Genomic DNA, 19233 nt, shown 5'->3' on the forward strand with positions numbered 1-19233 from the left:
CAGTGGAGTATCTTAGATGGCCACTCACAGGCTTTTAAGACCCCAGACACTACTCACCAAGGTAGAATGTAGAGCATTGTCTTTATAAGCTGTGGGCTATTACCTTTTGGAAGCAGATTGCCAGGCCTGTCTTTGAAGGTGTCTCTGGGTGGGTTTGAACCACCAGTTTTTCGGCTAGTAGTCGAGGGATTAAATATTTTGCGCCAACACGCACATGTGTGCATACACGTTATAGTAAATAATATATTCCCCAGTGTAGTTTTGAATGTGCTGTAGGACAAATTAAGGAATAATATTACTTATATGATTCCATTCTTAATATATACCCCATAAATATTCAGTTAAAAGAAAACGAGGAAAAAGAGATATGAATCAGATAAGTACAGCAAGTTACATTGATCGGTTTCCTTACTTTCAAAGAGTAGTAAAATGAAACAGACTTTTATTCTGTTGTATGTATTTTATGTGGCATTGTACATTTTTACATAAAATTTTATTGAGCTTACTTTAGTAATTTAGTTTTATTTTTATACTGCAGCTTATACATGTTATCTAAACAGAAATTGTTCTTACCAACCTGAATAGAATGGATAAAGAATATGCATCTTTATTAAGACAACTGTTTGAATAATAATAAGATTAGAATACCCAGAAGGGATCTGATCAGGGTCACTTATTCATGCCTGCCATATGATGAGTGAATTTAATTCAAAATAATAAACCATATAAATTTCTCCTTTTACACTCTCAGGCTTTCATACTTCCCTCTCTACCCATTTATATATAAAGTCCTTATTTTTATGTTCATTAGGAGCCAACACAAGTTTGTTTTCTGATTGCAATATACAATTACTATGTATGTGTCTAGTAGAAAAGTGTGCGTGTGTGTGCGTGTGTATATGTGTGTGTGTATATATGTAATTATATGAGTGTAATTATCAACACACATATAGATAATGTTGGGTTATGATGAGCTTAATGAAAACATTCATTTGTAAGAAAAGCACCATGGCTGTTAATGCATGAATTTTTCTCTTGTTTAAAAATAATGTACACAGCATATTAAAAGATAGGAGTAGCCTTTTTACTTAAAATTTTAGAATATTTTTATGTGTATTGTATTTTACACTTAGTGATTGTTTGTATTTTAAGTAGACAGTTCATTGCATTAGCACGATAATTTTAAAAATTTATAAGTGTTTTTGGTCTTCCCTGAGAGCAATCACTACATATGGTAATATATATGTTTTATTATTTGATGTTTTTATGCCCTTTAGCTGTCATAACCATATACCCATCACTTTATACTGAGGAAAGACATTTTTGGAGAGGTAACATTTCAAGTTTGTTCTCTTTAACAATTGTTGTTGTTGTTAGTTGCCATTGAGTCAGTTCTGACTCATGGCTACCCCATGTGTTATAGAGTAAAACTGCTTCATAAGGTTTTCTTGGATGCAGTCTTGTCAGAAGCAGATTCCCAGCCCTTTTCTTTTGTAGTACCACTGGGTGGGTCTGAACTTGCAACCTTTAGGTTAGCAATAAAGCCCATTAATCTTCTTAACAATATACAGTTTTGTTTTATTTTTTTTAATTTGATTCATTCTTGTATAAATCCTGGAGCCCTGGTAGCTCAGTGGTTAAGAGCTATGGCTGCTAATCATAAAGGTCAGAGGTTCGAATCTACCAGCTGCTCCTTGGAAACGCTCTCGGGCAATTCTATTCTGTCCTGTAGGGTCGCTGTGAGTCGGAATCGAGTCGATGGCAACGAGTTTTGGTGTATGAATTAGTTAACTTCTACCAAAGTAATAAATTCATTTAAATTGAAATATATCACTAATTCATTTGGTGCCTAGCAATGTGCTATATGTATGTGAAATACATTCTTGTTTTTAAAGAAGTTGGATTCATGTTTGGAAGATAGTACTTATATACATGATTAAAACTAAAGGACAACATGAGCTACAATAAATAATAAAAAGTGCCCAAACCCATGCAGTCAAATGGCTTACACTATATACAGATAGGGAAAATAGTGTTTTTAGGCAGATTGGTTTAGCCACTCATTGAAAGACTGGGACTTTATTCAAATTATGATGGAGACCTCTGGAGTGGAGAAGAATGTCAGCTGAGACAAATCTCAAAAGTCCTTAAGTTCTATGTTCATGTCATTCCCTATTTTAAGACTTGCCAAGATATCCTGTTACTGGCAATGACCACAAGTTAACATATTCACTATTCAGTATGTATATATGACTTCGGAGAATCTAGATTATCTCCAAAAATATCTTCACATGGCATTAATTTCTTTTTTGTAGACTGCAAATGCCAGAAAGTTTGGGAAGTCATATGGTTTAGAAAATTGGTCAATAGACTAGCAGAAGGCAAGAGGGGACATTATAATCAATATCCTTAACTTTTTTTGCCAAGTGGTTTTACTCTATTTTCTTTTTCAAATCAAAGTAATACATGCAAATATCATTAAATCATGTGGTTCTAAAGGACCTACAGTGAACTAACTGCCCTATATCCCTTTCCATTCCCACTTTTCAGAGGTACTGCTTTTATCCATTTCCTATTCTGTTGCTTTCTTTCATAAGGCTAAATCAGGAGTTGGCAAACTGTGGCCTATGGGCCATATCCCATCCACTGACCAGTTTTTCTAAGGCCTCTGAGCTGAGAGAGCCCTGGTGACACAGTGGTTAAAAACTCGGCTGCTAACCAAAAGGTTGGCAGTTCGAATCCACCAGCCACTCCTTGGAAACCCTGTGGGGTGGTTCTGCTCTGTCCTGTAGGGTTGCTGTGAGTTGGAACTGACTTGACAGCAAAGGTTTTTTTTTTTTTTTTGTTTTGTTTTCTTAATATGAGCTAAGAATGGTTTTTAATATTTTAAAAGAGCCATTAAAAAAACAAAAGAAGAATATGGGACAGAGACGATATGTGGTCCAGAGAGCCTATGGTATTTACTGTCTCATCCTTTACAGAAAAAGCTTAGCCCTCTAGCATGGGGTGCATGTGTTTGTATGTGTGTGTGTACTTTTTAATTTAACAGCTTAAACATTAAAAAGTTCTCATTATAAAAACATACTCTAGCTTGTACTTTATACTGGCACCAATCTACTTTTCTCTTTTTTTGATGGTTAAAATTGTAATATTGACTATTTTTTCGGTTATATTTGTATCTTTAAATACTGTAATTAAACCTGTTACCTGTTCCATCACCTTTGGATATATAGATAGATAGTAGCAAGTGATGGGTGGAAATTTTCTTGGTTTTTATCCAGGGTTAACAATTTGTAGATTTTGATCACCGAGATGAAGTACTTTACACTCAGAAGCTAGCACAGGGCCTGATGCATAGTAAAATAAATATTTACTGAATGCATGTATATATAAATTAAAATTGAAATAAATGGTTGGAAGGAAAAGAGCAGGTTATTTGTGAGAGAAACAGTAAGGCTCCAAGTCATGAGACCCTTTCATGTATACAGCTGACAACAATTAATGGTTAGTAGTTTAAAAACATTTCATTCCTCTAAGGCAGTGGTTCTCAAACTTTAGCATGTACCAAATGATCACAAGAACCACTTGTTAAAAACAAATTGTTGGGCCCCACCTTCAAAACTTCTTATTCATTAAGTCTGGGATGGGTCTCAAGGATTTGCATTTCTAATAAATTCCTCAGTGATGCTGATTTTGCTGATCCAGGGTAGCATACTTCTAGAATCACTGATCTAGGGTAGTGGTTTGTAGCGTATTGGAATCACTTGTAAAACTTTAAGACAATATTGATGCCTAGTGTATATTCCTATGCATTGTAATTTTGTTGGTGTGGGGGTGTAGCCTGAGCTTGAGACTTCAAACTACCGCAGGTAATTCAGATGTGCAGCCAGAGGTGTGAACTGCTGATCTAGAGTTTGAGTATGTATATAAATGCATTTCTTACTGAGGCAGAGAGTCCCTAACCTTACATCTCAGTGAGAAGCCATGGAGGAGGTGGGAAAATGGCAAGGATAGAAAGCTTCTGTAAAGATGTGTTACCTGAACTAAGACTTAAAGGATTATCTGTCATCACCATGGGTTGACAGAGGGAGAAGAGAGTGTATCAGACAGAAGAAACAGTGATGACATACAAACATGTAGGAGTGGCTTTTGTTTCATGAATTACAAGTAATCCTAAACAGTACATAGATTGTATTCCTGAGATACAGCTTTGGTATTGGGTTCCTCTTATGTCAAAGATAGAGGAATAGACTAATTTTTTTTTTTTAATTTACAGGTAAATGTAAAATAAAGATCATCTATATTAAATTATTTTTATGTTTTAAATTGTTCTAATAGGATGAGAAGAAGAAATCGAAAGACAAGGAGATACGGAGTTTTGGATACTAACATAGAAAACATGGAATTGACACCTTTAGAACAAGATGATGAGGATGATGATAACACATTGTTTGATGCCAACCATCCTCGAAGGTAAGTATTCAGCCATTTAATTCAGTGAATTAGGATGTCTAAGTCCTTGACAGGTAAATTGAAGAGAGACAGTAGAATTTTACTTAACAAATTTTATTCTAACAATCAGTTCTGTTTAATGAGGCTCTTTCTGTTACTAGCCAATGGCTTATGTTCACATTGTTTTGCTAAAATAGTCATAAATAGAATACCATCCCCAAAAGAAGTATTTATTGTATGTCTTCTTGCAGAACTTTGTCCTTTTAGCTAGTGTATACTGGTGATACGTAAGAACTGTATATGTGTGTGTGAAATGTTTAGTGTTTGTGTGTGAAATATTTAATAAACTTGCTTTTCTTTTTGTATTCTGAAGATATTCTAGTTTTTAGTTTTGGTTATTCTATTTGTAAACAGTGCTTCCTGGCAGAATTGTAGGGACAATGGTAAAAAGTCTGAAAGTGTAACTATAATGTCTAAGCTCAGATCTGTTGTCACTGAATGTTAGCACCTTTCCTAAGAGGTTTGAATAAGTGAAATTAGATGGATATAGAATTAGTTTCAATACAAACAGGATAAGGACTCCATTCAATAGGACAAGAAATGTTGGAATAGAGGGAGATTACTTGGGTGAAGGAAAACAGTCGGAACACAGGTGTAAATAAAAAGAGTATGGAAATCTTGGAACTAAGGAAGAAAAAGACTCAATGAAAATTGTGTTATTAAATCTCATGTATATAAAGGACTTCACAGTTGCTGGTAATTCATTCGTGTAATAAAAATGTGTTCATGAAATGACAGTTATACAGTTAGAATAGTATTATAAGCTAGATATTCAAACATGAACAGAACAGCTCTGTGTGCTCATTATGAACTCTGTCTAGTGAAAACAAATTGGACATAGCAAATTGGATTAATTAGTTATTAAAAACAAGAATTACTGCCTGCTGTGTGCCCCAAACACTCTCCCATGCTTTGGGGATAGAGTAGTGAGCAAAAATGGGCAAAATGCCCACCCTCAGGTAGTTAACATCGCATATGTATACAGTAGCCAACAATACAGAACAAAGGAGTCTTGGCTAGAGATACAAATCTAGGACTCACCGTTATTGTCTTTTGACCTTGCTAAAATCAGGGATAACACTCTTCTCTAGGCTAGACCTACCTGTGGCTCTTTTTAAATGAGCAATAAGATAGCATCAGGAAACAAAGACTAGTTAGTTTTCTTTTTTTTTTAATTATCATTTTATTCTTTCCTCCAAACAATATTAAACATTATTTAAATAACACCCTCACTGATTGTAGACATCTGTTGTAATTTTTTTTCCAAAGTCTAAGCAGATATAGATCCCTATTTCTGTCTTTCATTTTGGTGAAGATGGACACATTTCATTTCTACTACTGGTCAGCAATTTCAAAGAGGTGTAGGTAGAGATGTGTTTATCTTTCTAGTACAATCTGTAGCTTAGATATTATTTTCTGTGATGAGGTACACAGTCCAAACTACATTACTTCATTTGTGATTGATACAATGGTCAGGTCCCTCTCTAGTCTTAATGTTGGTATTAGAGATTAAATACACATTATGTCATCAATTTATTCAACATTTGGAATTTATCTGTGACAAAGGTACATATATATCGTGTTGTGACTCACTTTAATAACACATAATAATCGTGGTTAATGCTATTTGTTTCTCCCAATTAAAACAAACAAACAAACCCATTGCCATCAAGTCAATTCCAACTCATAGCGACCGTATAGGACAGAGTAGAACTACCCCATAGAGTTTCCAGGGAGTGGCTGGTGGATTTGTATTTCCAACTTTTTGGTTGGCAGCGAAGCTCTTAACTACTGTGCCACCCGGGCTCCCAATAAAGGCTAAAAAAAATCAATACTTACGTGGAGAATATATTATAGAGCTTTTTTAAGCCCTGAAAGAGGAATTTGATGAAGGATTTCCCAGAATAGCCATTTAATGGTAGAAGCTAAGAGAATGGATGATAGCAGTAGAAAGAATGTTTATAGAGGGATAATATCAAAGCCCTAGTGGGGAAAATAAGAACAAAGAGAAGTGAGAAAGAACCACCAGAGAAAGAGGAATAAGATTCAGATGAATATGTACTTCTTGAAACCTAGGAAAAATATAATCAACTAGTCCCAAATTCCTCTACAGGATCTAAAGAAAGTATCCACTGGATATGTTGTTGTGTGCCATCGAGTTGATTCTGACTTAGTGACTCTGTAGGACATGGTAGAACTGCCCCATAGGGTTTCCTAAACTCTAATCTTTACAGGAGCAGGTCACCAGGTCTTTTCTTCCACAGAGCGGTTGGTGAGTTTAAACCACTAACCTTCCTGTTAGCAGCCAAGCGGTTAACCGTTGCATCACCAGGGCTTCTTCTATTGGATATAATAGAGTGTTATTTATTGGTGACCTTGGTTGAAAGCATTTCTAGAGAAGTAGCTGAAAATGTATAATGGCTTAGAGGTGAGGAAGTGGTTGGGATTAAGCCTTGCATAAGAGAAGGAATACCTTTTCCACTGTACCATTGGCTTACGTTATTTCTGGAAAGACCTTTCCACCACTTATTTTCTCTCTCTTTTCTTTTTTAATGGCTTAATTCAAATAATACCATTTCTCTAAAGTTTTTCATTATGCTTATTTTAACTTTCAGAAAAGTATCGTTCCCTCTTTATTCTCATAGTATAATTTCATCTTTTGTGAAACTTACACTGTAATAGAGTTACTTATACATATGAAGCTTTACTGCTAGAATGTGAGCTCTTTGAGAACCATGAAACATTCATCTTTTTTTTTTTTTATCCCCTCTTAGCAGAAATTCAGTGCATTGAATGGATTAAATTGTCATTGATGAGTGAGAGGGAAAAATCATTGCAGATAATCCCCATAATATTTTGCTTGTGAAACAAGGTGAATAGTGATAACATTTGTCTTGATGATTAAGTGCTGCCACTTTGCCCCTACCACCCCTGAATCCTATTATTCCCATTCTATATGGGGATCCCAATTCAATGGTAATAGTTCCCACTCTAAATTCTGACCTATATAGAGATGAGCAACTAGAGAACTCCTCAAGGATGCTAGAACTCCCCTTAGAAATTTATTTCTCACAGTCATGGTGTGAAAGGTATCTTCTGAACCCCTCCAAGGGTAGATGAGCAGGTCTTCCTTGAGCAGGTCTGACATTCAATATCTTTTTGTTATTGTTGTTGAGAATATACTCAGCAAAACATACATCAGTTCAACAGTTTCTACATGTTAAAGTTCGGTGACATTGATTAAATTCTTCAAGTTGTGCAACCATTCTCACCCTCTTTTTCTGAGTTGTTCCTTCCCCATTAACATAAACTCACTTCCCCCTAAGGTTTCTATCTAATCTTTTGAGTTGTCGTCGTCACTTTGATCTCATGTAGACATTTCTTAAAAGAGCGTAATGCTCAAGACAGACATTATTTACTACTTAAGCTAAACTGTTGTTTGTTTACAAGAAGACTTCAGGTGATATTTTTGGTTTAAGTTTTCAAGATTATCTCAGGGCAGTAGTTTCACGGGTTCATCCAGCCTTCATGGCTCCAGAAAGGCTGGATTCCATGATAATTGTAAATTCTGTTCTGCATTTTCCTCCTTTTGATCAGGACAAAAAATCCAGTATATATTTTTGGAGCTTCTGCATTTTTTTTAAATGTTCCAATATCTTTTATCATTTGCACCTTTTATACGACCTCAAAATTGCAAAGATTTTTCTCTTGTATTTTATACTTTTAGATTTTTTTGAGGTCTGTAATCCATTTTGAGTTATTATTTGTGCTTGGTGTGATATAAAAGTCTATGTCATTTTTTTTCTGTATGGATGTCTGGTTGACACAACACCATTTGTTGAGAAGATTTTCTTTTCCCCATTGAATTGCTTTGGCATCTTTGTTAAATCACTTGACTATATATGTGGCAATCTGTTTTATGGACTTTTTATTCCATTACATTGATCTATATATTATCTTTATATACATATTATGTTTGAAGTTGTTTTGATTGCTGTAGCTCTTTATAGTCTTTTTATCAGGTAGCGTAAACCATTCAGCTTTGTTTTTCTTTTTTTACAGTGTCTTTTACTGTACTAGTCCTTTGCATTTATACATATAATTTAAAGCTCTTTATAGTCTTTTTATCAGGTAGCGTAAACCATTCAGCTTTGTTTTTCTTTTTTTACAGTGTCTTTTACTGTATTAGTCCTTTGCATTTATACATATAATTTAAAATAAGTCTGTCAATTTCTACAGAAAAAACATGGTGGAATTTTGATTAAGATTGCATTGAATCTATGGATCAATTAGAGGAAATTTGCCATTTTAACAATATTGAGTCTTCCAATCCATGTAACTTGTGTCTTGCCATTCCTTTTGGTCTTTAATTTCTATCAACAATGTTTAGCAGTTTTCATGATGGGGTCTTCGCTGTTCTTTGTTTGATTTAGTCCGAGGTATTTATGATTTTATAAATTGGTATCGAGTCGACTGCAGTGGGTTTAGTTATGGTTTTGGATTTATGATTTGGGGTTTCTTTTTGTTGTTTGTTTTTCATTTTTATTGTATCGTTTTTCCAGTAGTTCACTACTGATATATAGAAATATAATTGCTTTTATATTAGCCTTTTATCATGTGACCTTGCTTAAATCATTTTCTATTTCTTTGTGGATTTGTTATATCTTTTTGGATTCCCTGAGATTTTCTAAGTAAATAATCCTATCATCTACAAATAGGGACAGTTTTACTCCTTTCTGTCCTGTCTTTATGTCTTCTTTTCTTTTTTTTACTTTATTGCAATGGCTGTGACCTTCTGAACAATGTTTAATAAAAGTGCTGAAAGTGGGCATCCCTGACTTGTTTTCAGTTTCAGGGGAAAATGATTTCATCTTTCACAATTAAGTATATTAACTGTCAATTTTTTGTAGACTCCCTTTATTAGTATGAATAAGTTTTCAACTATGCCTAGATTGCCGACCTTTTATCATGAATGGTGTTGAATTTTGTCAAATTCTATTTATGCGTGTTTTGAAATGATCTTTTTTTTTTCCTGTAGTCTCTTAATATGGTGAATTGTATTGATTTTTGAATGTTAAACCAATGTTACATTCCTGAGATAAGCCCCACTTTTTCATGATATCCTTTTTATATATTGTTGGATTCTGTTTGCTAATTTGCTGATGTTTTCTTAAGAACTTTTTCATCTATATTCATGATATATGTGTCATATTTGTGGTATCTTTGTCAGATTTTGATATTAGGGTTTTGATGTTTTCTCAAGACATCTTAGCCAGTGATTGTTTTGCTTTAAAAAGTTTGTGTAACATTGGTGTTATTTCTTCCTTGAATATTTGATAGAATTTACCAGTGAAACAATCAGGGCCTGGAAAACTCTTTTTAATAAATTCAATTTTTTTTAATAAATACAGGGTTATTCAGATTTTCTGTGTCTCCTGTGTCAATACTGATAAATTGTATTTTTCAAGAAATTTGTTCATAACATAATGGTTTTTAGAAAATCTTTTGAAAACAATGCCTAATATTTTGAAATACGGTAACACAATAATCATGTTCATGTTCTTGACACTGTAGTGAAAATATTGGAATTTAACCAATTGTATATTGAACATAGCTAGCGATTTGTGTGAGATGTCTTCTAAAATTTGTTAGAACCCATAGATTATATGATTCTGAGATTCCAATTATCTTTGTGCACTTATCTTCCAAAAACTATTTGCAAAGTGGTGAATTATGTGAATAATGTTCACATAAATGCTGTTCCTTTTGATCTGATAAATACTTAGAATATATATCTACTTGATATATATTACATACTTAAAAAAATATTAGGGTTGCTCAAAAAATTCTACTTATTAATAAAAGCTATATCTTCAGTTGTGTTTGACATACTACAAATACTCAGAAGCAGTATTTCCTGTCACTGTTTCCTGGATTGCTTTCTTTTAATTTTCACCTTTCTGCATGTTTGTCTTTTCCACTCTAATGCTTATTACTGCTCTTTGGATCCCATTGACCCTTAAAACCAAGACACTAATAGCCTCATTAATCATTTTGAAAGCCACAGAGTAGTAGTGGAAGGGTTGAGAATTGTGGCATGTAAGATGGTTGTTGTTGTTGTTTGTTATGAATAACTCTACCATCAATTGCCAAGATTACTGCAAATATCCTGAATGGATGGGGTAGGTTTTACAACCATTTTACGCTAGTGCCTCTGGTGACTATGGTTGTATGTATTATATGTTGCAGTATTGATTATATTAGGCACGTATTTTGTTAACCAAAGCAAATTAAAGCCTGCTTTCAAAGAATAGAAGGAGCCTTGGTAGTACAGTGGTTGGAGTGCTTAGCTGCTAACCTAAAGATTGATGGCTCAAACCCACCTGCCACTTCATGGGAGAAAGATGTGACAGTCTGCTTCTGTAAAGATTACAGTCTTAGAAACTCTATGGAGCAGTTCTACTCTGTTCTGTAGGGTCGCTGTGAGTCAGAATCAACTCGACAGCAATGGGGGGTTTGGCTTTTCAAAGAATATTGTTGTTGTTGTTAGGTGCCATCGAGTTAGTTCTGACTCATAGCGACCCCATGTACAACAGAATGAAACACTGCCTGGTCCTGCACCATCCTCAAAATCATTGTTATGCTTGAGCCCATTGTTGCAGCCACTGTGTTCCTCCATCTTGTTGAAGGTCTGCCTCTTTTTCACTGACCCTTTACTTTACCAAGCATGTCCTTCTCCAGGGACTGGTCCCTTCTGATAACACATCCAAAGTATGTGAGACAAAGTCTCGCCATCCTTGCCTTGAAGGACCATTCTGGCTGTAGTTCTTCCAAGACAGAATATCAGATATCAAAGAATATTAAGAAACGTAAAACTGTTGTAGTTTGGGATTTGTATCATTCCTTTGCCGACTCTGATGTTTGTTCCTGATAAAATTTTTCTTATAACTACTGAAAGTTTTATAGAAGTATCTTTTTGTATTATTGTCAACCTGCCCAACCCCCAAAATAATTTAATGAGAAAGACACATTTTAGTAGTACATCTACTTAAGGAAGATGTACTAATCTGTTTAATTAAAGATAGTAGCTAAAGTCCATTTAAGGTAAAACTTTTCTTTAATGGAACGTGCCTTTTGCTAATAAAGCAGCATTTGTTAATAAAGCAACATTTGAACCAGTTCAGAACTCTATGAAAATATCCAAAATATATAGTGAAGACAGTCAACCATAAAACCAATAATTTTTGTTGTTGTTAAGTGAACAAGATATATGTGACTATATACTGTTGAGTTGGATTCTGAGTGATAAAGGAACACGATTCCAGTTCCACAGATGTCCAAAATTGTAATATTGTAATTTAACCAATAACTTGGTCCAGCTTTTGCTCTTGAAGTAAATATATTATTTGAAATTATTTTTTTAAGTCACATTGTAGTTATCTTGATTTTTTTAATGTAATAAAGTAATTGGTTCTACTTCTGTCACTATTTATTTCTCACTTTTTATATTTATGCACCCAAATTTGACTCTTATAATGTATAAAAATTAACAACCTATATTCTTGTAAAGGAGCCCTGGTGGCGCAGTGGTTAAAGCGATAACTGCTAACCAAAGGTTGGTGGTTCAAAACCACCAGTGGCTCTGCAGGAGAAAGATGTGGCAGTCTGCTTCAGTAGAGATTTACAGCCTTGGAAACCCTGTGGGATCACTATAAGTCGGAATCAACTTGATGGCAGTGGGGTTTTTTTTGGTTTTACATTCTAGTAGAGGATATACTATACAAATAACTAAACACCTGGATAGGAAAGGATTTCTAAGTAAATGTTGCAGGTTTTCATAGAAAGGAAGCATTTTTTTTGGCCTGGGTAGAGTGGGATAACAGAACTATAATAGGAGTGATTGTAATAGCCACTTTTTAGTAAATACATACATTGTGCAGGATGTGTCAAGCATTGTGCTAGGCTGTTTGCATATGCCGTGACATCAAGACAGATAGAAAAATTGAGATTCAAAGTTTAACTTGTGCTTCTCTTCCTGCTACAGTCTCATTCAATTTGTCTGATATTTATTTGCTTTTATACCTATAAAATGAATGGTTCTAAATTCTGTTCATCCTGACTTCTATGCTACCACCTTCTGTTACTTACAGTTTTTCAAATGAGGAAGAAAAATAACAACAACAGAAAATGAGGAATTGGAATATTCTGATACATCCAACTATAATGCAAAATCATATTAGGCTACATTAAGACCACTAGTAATTATTTTTGTTGGAACATCTCTTATTGATGCTGTCTTCATTGTTTAAGTGTTTTCTAAAATTAGTTCCTCTCTAATTCCTAATTCTATCCACAAAAATTACAGGAAGCAAGTCATTTCCAGAGAGGTAAATAATTTCCTTGCTTACAACTTTATCACAGTACAAAACTATCTTTTTGTAGTTTGTTCTTTCTTAGACGGGTGTTTTTTCAACATGACTTTTAACACACCAGAATGTTAAAGATTTGGAATAATTATTTCTACTGTTTCTTTATATTAAAATGAACCGTGTGAAACTACTAATAAGGAAATTTATTATTTCCTATAACAGGATGTCACAGGTAAGACAGACTGCAGGGACAGTACCTCGGGGCTCTGACTTCTCTGTGATTTCCTTGGTTGTGCCCATCTTCTTATGTTGGCTTTGTTCTTATGCTCCTAACATGGCGCGAATAGTTCCTATAATCACATCCAGAAAGGTAACTTTCAGTAGAATTTAGGGACTAGCTCTTCTTTTTTATTTCTTAGGAATGAGAATAGTTTCCCTAAAAGTCCTCCAACAGATAGTTGTTGTTTGTTTGTGGGTTTTTTGTTTTTTGTTTTTCTTCTTCTTCTTGGTCATGTGATCACTCCTAAACCAAATCCTGGGAGGAAAAATAAAACTACCACAATTAGCTTAGAATGACCATTTAGGGTGTTGTGAATATTGAGGAGTTAACCACCATTATCACTGTATCTAGTACTTTAAGCATTGAGATTAATACAATCAAATAGAGAAAAATTTACATGTACAGTAAAACCTGCGGAAGTCAGAACCTGTGCGTCTTAGTTACCTAGTGCTGCTGTAACAAATACCACAAGTGGATATCTTTAACAAATAGAAGTTTATTCTCTCACAGTTTAGGAAGCTGGAAGTCTGAATTCAGGGCATCAGCTCCAGGGGAAGCCTTTCTCTCTCTTGTTGGCTCTGGGAGAAGTTCCTTGTCATCAGTCTTCCCCTATGACAAGGATCTTCTTAGCAAAGGAACCCCAGGTCCAAAGGACATGCTCCACTCCTGACTCTTCTTGCTTGGCGGTAATGATCCCTCTCCTCTCTGCTCCCTTCTCTCTTTTATATTTCAAAAGAGATTAACTCAAGATACAACGTAATCCTGTAGATTATGTCCTGCCTCATTAACATAATGGACACCTCACTCCCAAATAGGATCATAACCCACCACAGGCATAGAGGCTAGGATTTATAACACATAGGATAATCACATCAGATCACAAAATGGAGAATAACCACACAATACTGGGAATCATGGCCTAGCCAGTTTGACACATATTTTTGGAGGACACAATTCAATCCATGACACTGTGTAAGGCAGGAACATGTTAGAGAAGGAAAACTCAAATATTTTCCGATAAAACAAGTGATAGAAAAGTGGTGACTGCATCCTGTCAAAGGCAGAAAACTTGAGAGACCCGGAAAAACAAGGCAGTCCCATCGAGTTCCGGCTCTTACGGCTTTCACCGTATATGGGAAAAAATGAGTAACTTGGTTAATATAATAAAAGTTCTCTAGAATGTGCTGTTGATATCCTAATTTTGTATATTAGAGATTTTTTTGTTTGTTTACTTACTGAGTCATTTTATACAAAGGATTTATAAAACTGAAAAATCTAAATTCTTTATTATGTAGAATGTTTCAGCTATCTCTGACAGAAAAGCTTATAAGGAATCAGAGGCTGACTAACACTTAAAATTACCTTTATTTTTCTCAAAAGAAATGTTGGAGATAAATACTCATAATCTGTCTCAAAAATACAAGTTGAAAATGTTTTACAATACAGACCAACAAATGGGAACAATACATTTTTCCTATTATGTTTGATTTCTACTGAACTGTAAAGTTATTATTATTATCATTATACTAATGTATGCTAGAGGACATTTTAACAATCTTGTTAGCAGTTTCTAAAAGCTAGTACTTCTATCACTTCAAGGGTATTCTAATAATTTCTGCCTAGTATGTAATTTCAAAATCCCTAAATTCTCTTTTTGGCTATTTCTGTTCCACTTCACTGAATTTAATATTGTATTGTATATGTTCATTACATTTTGTGCTCAATGTTATTATGCCACAAGATATTTTTTTGGGTATTAACCAGTATATCAGAATCAGAAAGCACATTTGAGTTAAGTGCTCAACTAGAAACCTTCGTTAAGCAGATCTTACTCAGTTATCTTTTTGAGAATAGTTCTAATTCTAAAGCATTGCTTTCAGTGTTGGACATAACATATTTTTAGAATAAACACTAAGGTTAGCCAAGGTAAGTAGAATATAGGAATGTATCAAAGTATTAATGTTTATTTTAGAAATAACTGTGTTTTATGGTGTCCAGTGGTATGACATTAGTCAGAGAGCCTATATTTTATTTATCCACTTAAGAGGAGTATGTATGCAGTGTTAGTCATTACTTAAGCAGGTAATAAAAGAGAGAATTCATCTTGGTCTTTTGTTTCACTTTCTCTGGATATTGAACCTTAGAAGAAAATATACCTTTCTCTGTTAGTAGCTAGACATCACAATGTGCTAACTGGTTAAGAACATGAATCATTTGTATATTATTTTAACAAATGCACCTAACATAAAATTCTGCTTTGTTATGCTGTTTTCTCATATTGGTACACAGTCTAGAGCCTCATGGTCTAATTTGATAGATACTTGCCATATGTGGCTCTTGAGCATTTAAAATGTGGCTAGTGAGACTGAAAAACTGAATTTTTAAATTTGATTCAGTTTTAACTAATTAAAATTTTAATTCAAGTTGCCACATGTGGCTAGTGGCTGTTGTGTTGGACAGCAGAGAATAAAAGTGTTTAATTGATCTGGTTTACGTTCTATTAAATGAAACTCTTATAGGACAAATGCATCACAAGTTTCTGATTATACAGCAGTTGATTCATTTAATCAAATGGTTGCATTGGTTCAAAATCTACAGTCTGCAGTGATTGGATCGTAGGGTCTCTCAGTATGCAGTGGGTTGGATGGACATGAAAAGCAATGAGCAAAACTGACCACATAGTTGCTTTACATGAATGGGGTTGCAGGACCAGGACCTCATATTTATGACTAGGAAAGGCTTAAACAAAATTATCAAATCATTAACCTTTCCCAGAGTTATGAGTCAGATCGACTCAAAGCCAATGGGTTTTTTAGCACTCTTTCAGATAGTGTGCATTGTCCAAGTTCCAAAGATATTGTATCTTCTTTAAAAGAACCTGGAAACAAATTCCCCAATAATCTACTATTTGCAGATTTATTTAAATGCACAAACCGTAGCAATACTCGATTTCTCCATTCAAACTTGATTTGGATTTATAGCCATTTTTACATTTGAAGTTTTTCTGAGCTAGGTTTCAAGCTGTCTTTAAAATAATGCCCCCCTCCCTTTTTCTTTGTATCGTGTAATGTGTAGAGACAGTGTATTACTGAAGCTTAGAAAATGCTAAAACTGAAGTTTCCAAGTATATAATTTATTAATATTATATACTTGCTTTGCCTTATAGAAATTAGCATGGTGATTGTTTTTTTTGTGATGATGTTTTACTACAAGAAATAGAAAATTCAGCATTACAGAGACTCAAAGGTTTATTTTTCTCTTGTCAGAAATGTGCAGTAGTTGCCATTGATTCAGTGACTCTTTGATAGCATGGTCTACATATATGCAGTTTTCTTGAACTTTCCCTCTTGCTTATCTTGTCCTGTTCATATGGCTGATACAGTTGCAGCTATCACATCTGTGTCCAAACAAAAAGGAAGTGGGAGGTAAGAACCCATGCCAACCAATTCTGTCTCTTTTATCAGGAAAGCAAAATTTCTCAGAACCAGCCTGTTCCTCCCAACAGAATTTCACCTCCACTGCCAACAAAACTAAAGATTTTTATTAGCAAACAAAAATAATGAATGTTGACTAGGCAGCTTATATCATATCACTCTATTCAAAATTTTTTTTTTCTTAATTATACTTCAGGTGAAGGTTTACAGAACAAATAGTTTCTCATGAAACAGTAGTACACATATTGTTTTATGACATTGGTTAACAACCCCACAACATGTCAACCCTCTCCCTTCTCGACCTTGGAGGACCTTTTTTCTTTTTTGGGGAAAATGTAGATAGCCAAAGATACACCATTTCAAAAATTTCTACATGCACAATTCAGTGACATCAACTACACCCTTCCAGTTGTGCTGCTATTCTCACTTTAGATGAAGGTTTACACAACAAGATAGTTTCTCATTAAACAGTTAGTACACATGTTGCCCTATGACAGTGGTTAACAGCCTCACAACACATCAACACTATCCTTACTCAACCTTGGGTTCCCTATCACCAGTTTTCCTGTCCCCTTCTGCCTTCTAGCCCTTGTCCCTGGACTGCTGTGCCTCATTAGTCCCATTTGGTTTTACGGGGCTGTCCACTCCCTGGCTAAACGGTGAACCTTCGAATTGACTTCACCACTGAGCTAAAAGGGTGTCTGGGGGCCATAATCTTGGGGTTTTTCTAGTCTCCTTCAGGCCGGTAAATCTGGTTTTTTTTTTTGTGAGTTAGAATTTTGTTCTCCATCCTTCTCCAGCTCTGTCCAGAACCCTCTATTGTGATCCTGGTCGGAGCAGTGAGTGGTGGTAGCCAGGCACCATCTAGCTGTATCGGACTCAGTCTGGTGGAGGCCTTGGTAGCTGTGGTCCATTAGTCCTTCGGACTAATCTTTTCCTTGTATCCTCTTCTCTTCATTCTCTCTTGCTCGCAAAGAGATGAGACCAGTGGAGTATCTTAGATGGCTGCTCAGAGGCTTTTAAGACCCCAGACGCTATTCACCAAGGTAAAATGTAGAACATTGTCTTTATAAACTGTGTTATGCCAGTTGAGATAGATGTTCCCCTAGACCATGGTCCCCACAGCCCTCCACCCAGCAGTTCAGTCCCTCAAGGAGTTTGGTTGTGTCTATGGAGCTTCCATGACCTTTCCTTGTACAAGTTGTGCTGGTTTCCCCAGTATTGTGTACTGTCTCACCCTTCACCCAAGATACCACTTATCTATTGCCTATTTAGTCTTGCCCCCCCACCTCTCCCATCCCTGGTAACCAACAAAGATTGTTACATTTTGTGTGTGAACTTTTTCATGAGTTTTTACAATACAGGTCACATACAATATTTGTCCTTCTGTGATTGACTTATTTCACTCAGCATAAATGTCCTCCAGTTTCATCCATGTTATGAGATGCTTCACAGATTCATCATTGTTCTTTCTCATTGCATAGTACTCCATTGTGTGTGTGTACCATAGTTCGTCCATTCATCTGTTGATGGGCATCTAGGTTGTTTCCATCGTTTTGCTATTGTGAACAATGCTGCCATGAACATAGGTGTGCATATGTCTATTCGATTGACGACTCTTATTTCTCTAGGATATATTCCTGCGAGTGGGATTGCTGGATCGTATGGTATGTCTATTTCTAGTTTTCTAAGGAAGCGCTGTATCATTTTCCAAAATGGTTGTATCATTTTGCATTCCCACCAGCAGTGCGTAAGAGTTCCGATCTCCCCGCAGCCCCTCCAACATTTGCTATTTCCAGTGTTTTTGATTCATGCCAGTAATGCTAGAGTGAGATGGTATCCCATTGTAGTTTTAATTTGCATTTCTCTAATGGCTAGTGATCGCGAGCATTTCCTCATGTGTCTGTTGGCCGCTCAGATGTCTTCTTTGGTGAAGTGTCTGTTCACTTCCTTTGCCCATTTTTTAACAGGATTATTTGTCTTTTTGTTCTAGAGGTGTTGGATTTTCTTCTAGGATATGGAGATTAGACCTTTGTCTGACTTGTACTGTCCAAAAATTTTTTCCCAGTCTGTAGGTTCTTTTTTTAGTCTTTTGGTGAAGTCTTTTGAAGAGCATAGGTGTTTGATTTTTAGAAGATCCAAGATATCTAGGTTATTTTCTGGGGTTTGTGTGTTGATGGTTATCGTTTGTATCCTGTTAATGCCATATATTAAGGCCTGTAGCATTGGTCCTATTTTTTCTTCTATGAACTTTATAGTTTTTGCCTTTATATTTAGGTCTTTGATCCATTTTTAATTAGTTTTTGTATATGGCGTGAGGTATGGGTCCTGCTCCATTTTTTTGCAGATGGATATCCAGTTTTGCCAGCACCATTTGTTAAAAAGACTTTCTTTTCCCCATTTGACGGACTTTGGGCACTTGTCAAAGATCACATGACCGTAGGTGGATAGATTTACATCTGGGTTCTCAATTCTGTTCCATTGGTCAATGTATCTGTCATGTACCAGTACCAGGCTGTTTTGACTACCATAGCTGTATAGTAGGTTCTGAGGTCAGATAGTGTGAGTCCTCCCAACTTTATTCTTCTTCTTCAATAGTGCTTTATTTATTCGGGGCTTCTTCCCTTTCCATATAAAG

At 35.2% G+C, this 19233-nt stretch overlaps 1 protein-coding gene across 2 annotated transcripts in view; it reads left to right on the forward strand.

Annotated features, from left to right (window-relative positions):
- The window catches only part of FAM174A (family with sequence similarity 174 member A), a 63187-nt gene that overhangs the window by 34467 nt on the left and 9487 nt on the right, over window positions 1-19233 (forward strand). Inside the window, exon 2 of one of the 2 annotated variants that reach the window (XM_004375049.2) lies at window positions 4339-4477. In XM_004375049.2, the coding sequence (XP_004375106.1) occupies window positions 4339-4477 (139 nt within the window). Of the gene's footprint in view, window positions 1-4338; window positions 4478-19233 lie in introns of those variants that run through there. The other variant, XM_023730133.1, reaches the window with a different exon arrangement.

Source organism: Trichechus manatus, unplaced genomic scaffold, assembly GCF_000243295.1.
Source record: "Trichechus manatus latirostris isolate Lorelei unplaced genomic scaffold, TriManLat1.0 scaffold00032, whole genome shotgun sequence".
In the NCBI taxonomy this organism is placed as follows: domain Eukaryota; kingdom Metazoa; phylum Chordata; class Mammalia; order Sirenia; family Trichechidae; genus Trichechus; species Trichechus manatus.